Genomic DNA, 12,925 nt, shown 5'->3' with positions numbered 1-12,925 from the left:
TATAATAATTCTTATGCATTTTACTTTGTCAAGTAAAAAAAAAAATAAATTGTTTAAATTTGAAGAGATTGTCAAGTGTAAAGTCCTTCTCTCTAAATTCATTAATGGAATCTCACTCTACAAAGAGTGAAAATCGAGTCAATCTTGGAAAAGAGCGATTCAATTTTCAATCTTTAAGAGTGACACATTTTACTCTTTAGAGTGAGATTTACTCTAAAAGTTTTAGAAAGTCGATTTCTTAAAATTTGTAGAACCTTTTTAAACGATTAAAAATACATAAAAATCATCATTAAGAAACAGAAATCTTATCACTAAATCAATGTCATTAATGTGTTCGTGTTATTCGAAATATGTAATATATTCATGTGCAATATTCATAATACAGATATGTCGTAATAATATATCAAAGTGATCGATTTTTAATTCCGCGTTAAAAGTCAGGTGATTCACTAATGGCATAGCGAAAATCTCTTCTGATGGCGCAATGCAACATGAAACAGTGGGCGGTCCGGGTAATGCGTCTTGCTACCCTCAGACTCCGTCTCCCGACCACCGTCATCAATCAGGGTCACATCCTGCAAACACAACTTATGTAGTATTTATTTTCATTAAATTTATCACCACCTGGTCCATCCAGCGCACGTTCTTTCTTTTGACTCATGAAAACATGTTAATTATAAAAAGATTTCTCTTGAACTATAAATAATGCTAAGGAATATAAAATAGAGTAGTTTCGATAAAGTGTATTGATGCTTTCATCAATAATATTGTGGAGATGAAATATTTAAGTGTGTGGAAAATAAAAATTTTTTATTAGCGATCGGAAACAAGTCACGAATTTATAATAATTTTAATTTATAAAAGCGCTTATAAAAGGTCCTAATATTTTTTCTCTTATTAAAAGACCTTAATGTTTTTTTATTTATCTTTTATCGATCTTTTATTTAAACATTTTTCTATCAAATTCTTTTTTTCTTCTTTTGGATCTATGCAAAAGTAATAATGATTGCAATCGATCGTGCTTATTGAAAAAATTGATACCAATGATAATTTAATTATAAAATTCACGCAATATATTAGGTATCAAAATTTGTATTGAATAATATTCTTCGTTTAAATTTGATATTTAGTTAATTAAATATTTAATATGCGATAATGTAGATTCATCGAATTAAGGGCTATTACCTTATTGTACCGTTACAAAATATTAATCCTGTAAATCGACTATTTGAGACAGTGAATCAAGATTTCATCGCGAAAAGCTTCTCCCATCCCGAGCGGAATCACGAAAGAGAAACGTTATCTCGTTTCGTGGCGATTCGAGGCGTTTTTCCGCGAAGTGAGTCGGACTATTCTTCAATGGCGTGCTGAAAGCTACTTCTATATATCTTGTGGCCTCGGGCAGATCCCGCCGCTTGCCTTGATGGCAAGCTCAATTTATATCAGCGCCTGCTGAAACCCCCTTTACGAGGTCTCGCCACCTCTTCCCCACCCCCTAAACCTCACCCTAACCTCAAACCACCCTTGCCTGGCCAATGCTCGCTTCTTGCCACCTTTCTTGCCTCCCCTTGAAGACTTCGAGGGTTTCTCCAGAGTTAAACTAAGCCATTCGCGATCGACGAAAAGAAATAGAAAAGGTCGCTTCTTGAAAATCGCGATCTTCACCGTCTGCTATGATCTTTTGTCGTTGTAGAAATCTCTGGGAAATTTCTGGCATTATACTTTGATTTGATAAATACTATAATTTCCCAGATATGAATGAAACATTTTTAGATCCTGTTTTTAATGAAATATACTACATATATATATATATATATATATATATATATATATAAAATAATAATTAATTCACAACTGCCTATATATATATATATATAGATTGATAGTTGTGAATTAATTATTATTTTAAAGATATTAAATAAAAATATAATTACAATCTCTTATGAGTAAAATTAAACACATCATTAACAGGATGGTGATAAAAATTTGTTTATATTATTGACAAAAATTTGTATCTTGTTTCTGTAAAATTTTGTAACTCTATTGGAAATCTATACGATTTGATAATGCATTATCGTTATTGAAATATCGATTGTGAGTACTACCATTACATCACAAATACGCGTTCAACGATGGAAAATAAATCATTTAACGAACGGAATTACTTGATTCTGAAATTAATGAACAGCAAATTATAAATGTAAATAGTCTGTCATGTAAATTTTGCATAAGCCTCTCGTGTAAAAATGTCGGCGGATAAATTTATGGCGATTTTTATCATGCAGGAAGAGAAAATGTGCACTAAATATAAATAAGCGTATTACATTCTCTCTAAATACAGGTTTTAAGATATTAAGATATTTTCATTAAATAGAATTTATAATAATAAGTATATATAGAATGTATTTTATATAAAATTTGTATTGATAAATTAACATAAATAACACAAATAAATAAAAGTTGTAACTTAATAAGAGAAAAATCTTTCTTTAATAGAAAGGTAAATGATTTACTTTTTTTTTTTAAATTTTTACTATTAATTTATTTGATTTATTTTACTTTTAATTTATTTTCAATCACTAAGAAACTGTTTTTAGTTTATTATTTTAAACATTAAAAATTTATGAAGAGAATGCAGGTTTTATGAAGAAAAATGCTTAGCTGTCATATGTTTTTGTGGCACCACTGAAATATATGTATGTTTGAATTTTTACCAAAACCGTATTTTGCAATACAACTCGTACAACTCGAAATCCGCCCGCGATCTCGAACAGCCGGATTACTAGAAGAGTCGATGTCGATTTTATGAAACTAGCAACGTCCGTATCCACCCTCATCCTGATCCCAGGTGCTTCCTGGGAACAGCTGCCATGGCGCACGCGCCCCCGCGCCGACGAAGCAGTGATTGATCAATTTTTAAAAAGCAATGTTCCTAATTGACCCGCCGCGCCGGTTCGCTCTTCGCCAGAGCGCTTATATCTTATGAAAAGGCATCAGTCAGAGCATCTTAGTCATCGAAAGGTGTGTTCAACTACAATTCATGCCAGTTGTTCCTTTTCGAATACCCTTCTCTGATTTACTCGCTCACAATGAAGCACCTATTGGTTATCGTTCATCAGCCGAATATCGTTTATTAATACGTGTTTGATAAGACATTTAAATACATAATAATATATATCGCTCATTTGCTACAACAATGCAAATAAAAAAATTAAGTTTTCTAGAAAATGAATGTTTTTATTCATTAAAATGTTATTATGTTGCACTAAATTAACTTCAATTTTGAAATACAATTTTGATGTATTAACTTGAATGTAGAAGAATAAAAGAATGTAATTTTTAAGTATTTTTAAGTATGTTTTTTCTTTTTCTTTTTATGCTACCATTCTTTTCTGCAAGTAACTAAAAGAATCGCAATTTTTAAGATGTCATTATTGTAACAAATAAATATATTCCTTAGAAATAAAATGTTTTAATATATTGACATGTTTGTAAAATATTGTCGAGATCGAAACTTTGATAAATTCTTTTGTGAAATCGTTCAGTATGTATTTAACAGTGCAATAAAAATGGGTCATATGCAATAGCTAAATATTTTGTCTCCTTCTCTCTTTAAATATTTAATGTTATAGATAAAAACTGCAAGACAAATTTCTTGATTAAAAATCAATGTTTATCTTTTTTTATTAAAATACAATTTATACATAAAGAACAAACTATTTTATGCTGAAATAAATTTGGTTCCAATTATTAAATCTATCAGGTTCTTTTAATTATTGAAGATGACAGACTTTAACAACATATAGAACGACAAAAAATAAATCAAAAAATCCTAATAAGGTCCAAAAACGGTTGCAAAGATCTTTTGATCTTTGTTACAAATTTCGAGCCGATTTCTGAGTAAATTTCTGAAGAGTAACTTAGTATGAGGTTACGCTCCGTCCAAAACAGTGACTTTGTCAGATTTGATCGAAATTATGTCTGTTCATTCTAATTCCGATGTTTTTCCGATTATTTAAACAAAGACTAAAAGATATCTTAGCAATCATTCGTTTTCGGACCTATGTGTATTAGGATTTTTGATATATCTTTTATTGTTCTACATGTCCTTAAAATCTGTGACCTTTTTTGGAGACACCTTACATGTTAAATGAAAGTCTACTAATGAAACTCATGATAATATTTGTTGTCAAATATAATAAAAAAAAATACTATATTTAAAACTAATATTTTTTTATATTGATTCATTATTTGTTATGCGCAATTATTATTTCGTGATATTTTAATACTTTAGAAGAATTAATAACTCATCATTCCTTAATAAACACACGAAATTATATTTGTGATATTGATATTACATTTTGTGTTTGTGTGTGTGTGTGTTAATATTAAATTCTTTCATAATGCGTCATGAAATAATTAATATTTAAAAAACTAAAAATGAAACGATTGCATTTCTGATAGAACTAAATTTTAAGCTTGATTAATGACATTATGAAGTGAATTCAACATATCTTTATACTGTTTCAATCACATTGATTAAGAGTTTCAGTATATAAAGCACTGGAGCTGTCAATTTCATTCGATTCCAAAAGGAACTGTCACGTATTTTAAAGCATGGACATTAGATTGATTACAATTATGAAGATTCCAGATGTATTTTTAGCTGTCATTACTCTTCATCATTGAGAACGATTATTTCTGTTGACTCTATTATTCGAAATTTTATAGGACAAAATCTTTTTTTATATTTTCTATATATGCATTCGAAATTGCTTTAATTTATCCACGATATTACTACGATATTAAACATGTAAATTTATTATAAATATAAATTCGAAATTTTGCATGCTTGTTTGCATGCTGTGATATTTTCAATTTTTGTTCTCTAATGTGAATCTTTGGTTCAGATATATGTACAAAGAACTCATCGGTTGCACGGCTTTTCGGTATCGGACACGCTCATCGAAAGCACTCGTTCGTGCGTTGTTATTTCGTAACAGAAGTCATTAGCATCCGCCAGTGTTAATTAACGGAAGTTCTGCCATATGTGTGTAGGCTCGATGCACCTGTGCGCGAGATAGAGGGTGTACGTGATAATGCGCGATTTGCGCGTAGGCAGTCTCTCTGCTTTTTCCCTCTTCTATATGGACCATATCGGCGTGCAACGGTGGATTATCCACGGGCTTTTAGTCGCGGTTTCATCGTAATTCTACCGTGAAATTGACACGTCAGGAGACGATTCATCGACGCAAAGACGACGTGGTTCTGGAAAAGACTGGCTAAAAGCTGGCTATAGTTGCTTTAAAATAATGTAATATAGGTATATAATTGATAGATGAAAATTATATATTTTGTACAAATTAGAAAAATTGAAAACCTGAATTTTGTAAAAATTAAACATTCTGAAGCATAAAAAACTTGTTGTATTAAAAGCATGAAAAATTGAAGATACCTTTATTGAAGATATTATATATATTTAATTTGATGTTTATATTATTTGATGCTCTGCTAATATGCATTGATTTTAGTAAAAAAAGTCTCTCTCATACACACACACACACACACACACAAAATACAATACAATACAATATCTCATAATATTTTCAAGAATCAATTCTAGATGTTTTTTTAAATTCTATTTTAAATTTATCAAGATTTCTGAAAGAAATCTAGAGTACCTTAAGTTTTTAAGATTTTATAAGTTTTTATAAAAAATTGTAGATTGAGAAATCTTAATTCTTAAACACCTGTTTGTTGTGACATATCTGATTTTTTCTTTTTTTAATGTTTTCCCACTTCTTTATTAATAAATATACATATATCTACTTGATACTCCTTAATGTTTAGTACTTTGATTTAAAAAAAAATTGATTATAATATGTTCATTTTTATGAAAGTTATAAGTAATTGCATTGGGTTGAGTATGCTGTATTCATTCATTGCATTGTTAGATATCAAAGAAGCAACAGTAACTCATATTCTTAAGTTAAATATCATTTTGTTATTTTTAACTTTCATATATAAATCAATTTATTTATGTAATTAATTTCAAAGTAAACAATGTCTATATTAACATATGTATAGTAAATAATAAACTAAATTTGATCAAAATACATTTCTTGAATTAAATTGTCCTAGTAAAATTAACGACATATTGAATAGAAGCAGCGACTTATAGAAATGATTAAAAATAACTCTAATGAATATACATGATTTGACATTATAAATTTAACAGTGTTGAGCCTATTGTGATGTTTAAGAAATCTTAATGTTAAAAATTTTACAACATTTCAAAATTCTCGTATATGAAAAACTTTAGAAAAGATGTAGACTTTCTCAGTAATTTAAAAAAAAATGTTTCTATTTGTATAAAAATCTGAGAATTTTGCTAAAAAATTATAAAATTGTATAAATTCTGAATTCACATAAAAATTCTAAAAAGTTATATAAAGAATTCTAAGAAAAATGTTTATTAAAGGATGAAAAACAAAGCTAAAATCAGGGGATGAAAACACTTATAATAAAATTCTAATTCTCTTAGACATTTTGAATATAAATTAATAAATATGCTTTATTTGAATCAAAGATGTTTATATTTATTCATATATTTAATCTATTCTATTTGATCTATTTATTTAGGAACAAAGATATATACACATTCTATATATATAAATAAAAAGACTTAATAGTACAATAAATAAATGAAAATAAATTTAAAAAATATTAAAATATATTAAAATATTTTTTATTGTAAAATGAAGAAATATTTTAAAATGTATAAAGAATTGAAAACTGTACTGCTAATATACTATGACAATTAGTAAATGTAAGTTTTGAATTTTAACTAAGCTTTGAATTAACTTAATATCTATTTGTTAAATATTTGTGGCAGTAAAATTTTATAAAATGATAATTTGAATAATATATTAGATAAATACGTTAAATTATATTAAACAATTTTACAATTATGCACAAATATCTAAATGTTTAAAAATTTTACGAATTTTTCAATCAAATCATCGTATATTTGCATTTGAAGTTACAAATGTGATGTCAGTAGAGAGAAATCGTGCATTCACATACACGAAATCGTAGACATATCCGCCTTTATAAGGATGTAGTGAATTTTATGGAGATGGAGGAGAGCATTCGATTCTACGCCATTGACTGATATATAGACGCTGATTCGGTCCCAATGCACTTAACACCACCCAGCTCTAATGCCATTCTCTCGTCACGAGCGTCCATCCTTGAGAGTCAAGAGACCCGCCAGCTGTTACGAGCCTTCGACAAATATCACGAAACGATAAACGTTAATTTAACCAAAAATGACATCATTGTTCGTATTCAATTAAAAATTAAGAGAGATAAGTCAGTATATAAGAAAGGATTAGAAATAAAGATAAACAGATTTTACATCGAGTTATTTAAGATCCCCAGTAATTACTAAATTTCACGTAGTCGTTACAAAGCTACAGAATTGAGTTGTTATATGTGCATTATCATGATCCAAAAAAAATTTTTTAAATAATAGTAATCGCTTCACTGATGAAGACATCAACGGCTATGAAACTACATAATATATGCAAAAAAATTAATGAATTGAAACTGATAAATCTTCAAGCGACAGCAGACGATAAATTAAAGATACTAACATCCTGTGTTGAATCGATCCGAAATCTTGTGCTAGATATTAACCTGAGTATAAGAATGCAACGATCGCTTCGTTGCAATGCCTGAGATATATATACTGGAGCGTGTAAATCCCATATATCCAATTAGATTCGTATAATCCTCGTATGTTAGCGTAGGGTGTACCTACCCTTCGTACCGCCACCCCTCTCGGTCTTTGCCGTGCTACTCTTCTCTCTGTGCGTGTGTGTGTGTGTGTGTGTGTGTGTGTGTCTCGCTGCGTGTGTGGTATGGTATGTACGGGTGCGTATGGTGGCGCAAGCGCGCATCTCGCGCTCTAATGCTAAAGTACTAATTTATAGGCACATATGAGATGGCTATAGTGCGAGCTACCGTGCCAGAAAAGGGACTATAGTCTGCGGAGAAGGATAGAAGTGGGAGAGAGTGAGAGAGAGATTGGTGCAATAGTAGTAGTGGTGGTGGTAGTACCGTGGTACGTTGATACTGACGCAATGGTGGTGGTGGCGAGATAGGGCGAGGGTAGGTATATCGGAGAACACAGAGGCGGGCTTTGCATGCGATATCAATAAATCAAGTCCCCGGGACCCCGGCAGCTTAGGGGGCCACTACGTGGCCAGAATCAACAGCTCATAACGTCGGCTAATAGCTACCCGCGGTGGGGTCGAAGATATTGTCGTAACACCGAGGGACATCTTACCGTCGCAATGGTTGGATTTGGTTGCGTCCTGTTGAGAAAAAAAAAATTTTATCGCGGGGGAGAGGGCGGGCAAAGAAATTGTCGGATATGCGATTTTCGATCACGTCAGGAACAAAAATATTGTGTAGAAAGAATAATAGTTAACTCAACAACTTTCTTATATACTCAATGATGAATGAGACTTTTAATTTTTCTAATTAAAAAAAAAAAAGATAAAAGATATCGTTGGTGAAAATGTAAGAAACATTGTTATATGAATGAATGTGACAAAAAATAAGATTTATTATTTTTTTTTTAGAGTAAGATATTTTTTAACTAATGTGCCATGGCACATTGGTACATTACAAAAAGTCTTCAAGTTTGCAGCAAAAATTAAAAAAAAAGAGAAGTAAAAAATTTAGAAATGAATAAAAAAAGTAAGACTAAAATAATAAATGTTTTAAAAATTGTGAAAATTGTCTAAATTATATTGTATTTACTATTGTTTTAATCAAAACGATATCATTGCAACAAAATTACTTTTAAAACGATAAAATAAAACGATGAAAATTTTAAAACTTTACTTTTTATTCCTGCATGCATTAGCAATATTTGATGAAAGATCTATGCTAAGCGCTGAAGCTTATACACCTAATGATGTTCTGTTAGGTACATTGTTATATATCAAGGGATATAATGGTAACCTAATCCCTTGAGTTAAATAACGTACATTTTGTTTATTTTTAATTTCCAAGTAGTAAATTAATCCGTTTCTATAGTTGATTAAAAAAAAAACATCTATATTAACGTATGCACTTAGTAAATAATAAACTAAATTTGTGTATGTGTGTAAGTCAAATTCAACACATATCTTAAATTAAGTTGTTTAATACTCCATTATTTTTGAGTTAAGTTAATATTGAGTAAGAGCAGTAACGACTTATAGAACGGTTAAAAATAACTTAAATTGGATATAATTTTAATTGTATGAATGGAATTATATGAATGGAATTGTGTGTATCTCGAGAAATTTGCCTCGTTATTTAATATATCGCATATTAAAAAAGGTTGAAACGTTTTCCAGTTATTTTAGAGTTTTAAGAATTGTTGTACTTTTTTCAACGAATTGTTAATAACAATTCCTTGTGTATGTCTACAGGTATGGTTTCAAAACCGACGAGCGAAGTGGAAGAAGCGCAAGAAGACAACGAACGTGTTCCGGTCCTCGGGATCGCTGCTACCGTCGCACGGCTTGCCTCCCTTCGGACCGATGACCTCCGACTTGTGCACAGGAATGTTTCATACTCCTGCGGACAGATGGGGAATGGGGACAGGTCAGATATCAATAGCTTTTATCACTAACCGTAACCAAGAAACGCAAGATAAAAAAAAAAGAAAGAAATTATCTATCTGCTTACGTTGGCCAGGACAGGAAACGCTCTTTCGATCGCCTGCATTATTACTCACAAGGACTCGATATTTATCACTGTGTATGTTTAAAAATGAGGATTTATACCAGAATTTCCTGAAATGCTTTAAAAAACTGTCTTCTTCGACAGTTATTTCCGTAGCAGCTATCAATTTCGTATGTCACCTCACTAATAAAGTATCGATGATATTCCATAATGCATATAATATATACTGTAATGTCAGTAGATTGCTAACTATGTTAATTAAATACTTTTTATATTTACACAAACTACTTATTTTTTTATAATATTATGCTTTTTTCATTTTATTTGCTTTATTTTATAAATTCGAAATTATAAATAATGCGTTAAATTAATACCAAATGTATGGAGAAAAAAAATATTTTAGTTTAGTTATAATATTTTAGTTTGCTTGCGTATTTTTCTCATTTCTTCATTAACGTTCTAATTAGACATCTTAAATTGATCCGCTGTCTTATGAAATACTTACATAATCTATTTTGATAATACATAGAAGACTGACAATGAGAAGAGAAAGAGAATTAAATAAAGTCGATATTACACTTTTGCAATCATCTCTTTCATTTTTGCAAAATCAAATAGATTTGAAAGAGTGTGAATATTTAAATGTTGTATAAATGAATAATTATGTTCAAGCGTCAAGAAATTTTATTCTTTTATGTTAGTGATCAATGAAACCAGTGAAATATTTGTCAAAATATTAATCGACGTACTTCGTAGTTATTTTATATAATTTAATGTACATTCAATGAAACCGTCGACTTTAAACATTTCTCAAAATATTAATGTCGTATCCGAAATTCGTAGTTATTTTTTATTGGTAATTTAATGTATAATATTTTAACAATATTTAATCTAAACTTTTAGATTTTTAATCTACTTGGTTCACAAATACGTTTTCATTTTCTATACATATATGCACATATGTTACAAAATTAATATTATTTTAAAAGATGAAATAACTCCGAGATTAGAACGCAAGTCTAAAGAAACGCTCAAAGACGTAAGCACGTTTCATTCACGATATTTAATCGAAGCATATTATCCGCGTCTATGCAAATTGCACATGATTCGTCATGTCAGTTAAAGCGCGATATGATTAGCATCTCGTTCACGCATTAACGGGAGAAGAAGCAACATGAGAAGGAAACACCAATTCTCATAGACGAAGTCTCGACGATGCTTGCCTCCTAATTTAATTTTGCCCGTCCACTGGCTGAGACAGCTGAAATTACTTACTGCGTATTATCGGTGCTACGGTTGTTCACCGACGGTTGTACTGACAATGACACCGATAACTAACCGATTCTTTTCGTTTCTTTGCGAATCCCTCGCATCACGTAACCTTGCATTAATTTTCCCTTGTGCTCATTATTTAATTGCGCTCATCTGTTCCGTAGGTCTTGGACAATTGCAAAGCGGCATGACGATGAGTGGCTTTGGGCAACTCGGTCAACAAAGCACGGGAAGTTTAGGTTCTAGCCTTAGTCTCGGCAACTCCGGACTGCCGATCAACAGCCCATCGCAATCCGTCTACCACACCAATTACGGACTCAATTCTATCAGTAAGTTACTGCGAGCATTAGCGAGAAGTACAGGAGTTTATTATCGTAGAAGGTACCTGACGAAAACATAATTTGGCAAAATATACTTTCATCTATTATAATTATTATGTAAAAAGAATTGATACTCTGCAGTTTAGAATGGGAATCAATCGCATCTTTGCAAAAAAGTGACCACAAGTCGAAATTTTTCAGATTTTGTTTTATGTTTGGATTGTGTTCTAAATTCATCAATCTTTATTAGGAAAAATGATACACGTTGAATTCAAATAGATAAGAAAAAAACCAACAAAATAATATAAATTAAAATAAAAATAGTTTTTAGAGGTATGTATAACATAACATTATAACAAAATTAATATTACTTTTGAAACTTGAAATATTAATTTTGTTATAATGTTATGTTATACATACCTCTAAAAACTATTTTTATTTTAATTTATTTTTTTAGTTTTTTAAATTCTTATCTATTTGAATTCAACGTGTATCATTTTTCCTAATAAAGATTGATGAATTTAGAACACAATCCAAACATAAAACAAAATCTGAAAAATTTTGACTTGTGGTTACTTTTTTGCAAAGATGCGATTGATTCCTATTCTAAACTGCAGTATCAATTCTTTTTACAATACAAATTTATGATTATCTCTAAACTTATGATTAACCATTATATTAATACAGTGTTAAATATTAAAAAATCAATAATAACCTTTAACTTAAATAACATTTTGTTGTCATTAATTTCCATTCTCTAATTTCCATGTATGTCAAAATGTAAATCAATCTATTTCTATAACTGAATTGCTCAGTTTTATAATTAATAACATCCATATAAATGTATATGCTTAGTAAATAATGAACTAAAGTGAGTTAAATTAATATATTTTCTTGAGTTAAATTATTAAACATCATGTTTTAATTAAATTAATGATATATTGAATAGAAATAGTAACGATCTATAAAAATATATTAATTAAAAATAATTTAAATTGCAGAGTATAACTTAACATTATGAATTTAACTGCCATAAATAATCAGTTTTAAAGTACTACTAATAAGTACTACTAATATTATAAAAATTAATTTTAATATTTTTTTCTTTCCTCTTTTCAGACCAATTTTGTATTTTTTTACTTGTGTCACTTTTCTTGCGGAGGTGTAATATGTCTTGTTTAAGAGACATTCATAATATCAATTTGATCATCGTATCTCTAGTGTGTCTTTCGCCGTTTACGATCCTTCCAAAAGTAAATTTCAGAATACGTGTACAGAGAAATTGTCTAGACGTGAAAAGCATTTTACGATCACAGAGCGAACGTAACGTTTTGCATGTTCCGACGTTTTTCATCGTTGCTTATTCAAGTAGCGTGGATCGGTGCTGAGTTGGCGACACATGTGCGAACGCGAATAGGCACACCCAGGAGAATCTTAACGTTCTCGTCAACCCGACCGCTTATACGTGTGCTGATAATCGTCTTGCCAAACTTTTGGTACCGTGGTCCTCTAAAAGACGATGTGCAAACAGCGTCATGGAAGTCTCTTTGACGAAGTCGTTAAACGTTACGGTGCATTAAGGTTTG

At 30.1% G+C, this 12,925-nt stretch overlaps 1 protein-coding gene and 1 long non-coding RNA gene across 2 annotated transcripts in view; one reads left to right on the top strand and one right to left on the bottom strand.

Annotated features, from left to right (window-relative positions):
* otp (orthopedia homeobox) overlaps window positions 1-12,925 on the top strand; it is a 47,448-nt gene that overhangs the window by 24,362 nt on the left and 10,161 nt on the right. The window contains exons 4-5 of the mRNA XM_011068724.2: window positions 9,492-9,666; window positions 11,184-11,348. Of these exons, the coding sequence (XP_011067026.1) occupies window positions 9,492-9,666; window positions 11,184-11,348 (340 nt within the window). The remainder of the gene's footprint in view (window positions 1-9,491; window positions 9,667-11,183; window positions 11,349-12,925) is intronic.
* Window positions 380-2,918, bottom strand: LOC147909733 (uncharacterized). The gene is made up of 2 exons (XR_015545126.1): window positions 2,715-2,918; window positions 380-575 (listed from the first exon to the last, which is right to left on the bottom strand). It is a non-coding gene; the product is annotated as an uncharacterized LOC147909733 (long non-coding RNA).

This window comes from Acromyrmex echinatior, chromosome 5, assembly GCF_024713525.1.
Source record: "Acromyrmex echinatior isolate Ae372 chromosome 5, ASM2471352v2, whole genome shotgun sequence".
Taxonomy (NCBI): Eukaryota; Metazoa; Arthropoda; class Insecta; order Hymenoptera; family Formicidae; genus Acromyrmex; species Acromyrmex echinatior.
The sequence above is the reverse complement of the archived record's forward strand: the minus strand, read 5'-3'. Positions and strand labels throughout refer to the sequence as shown.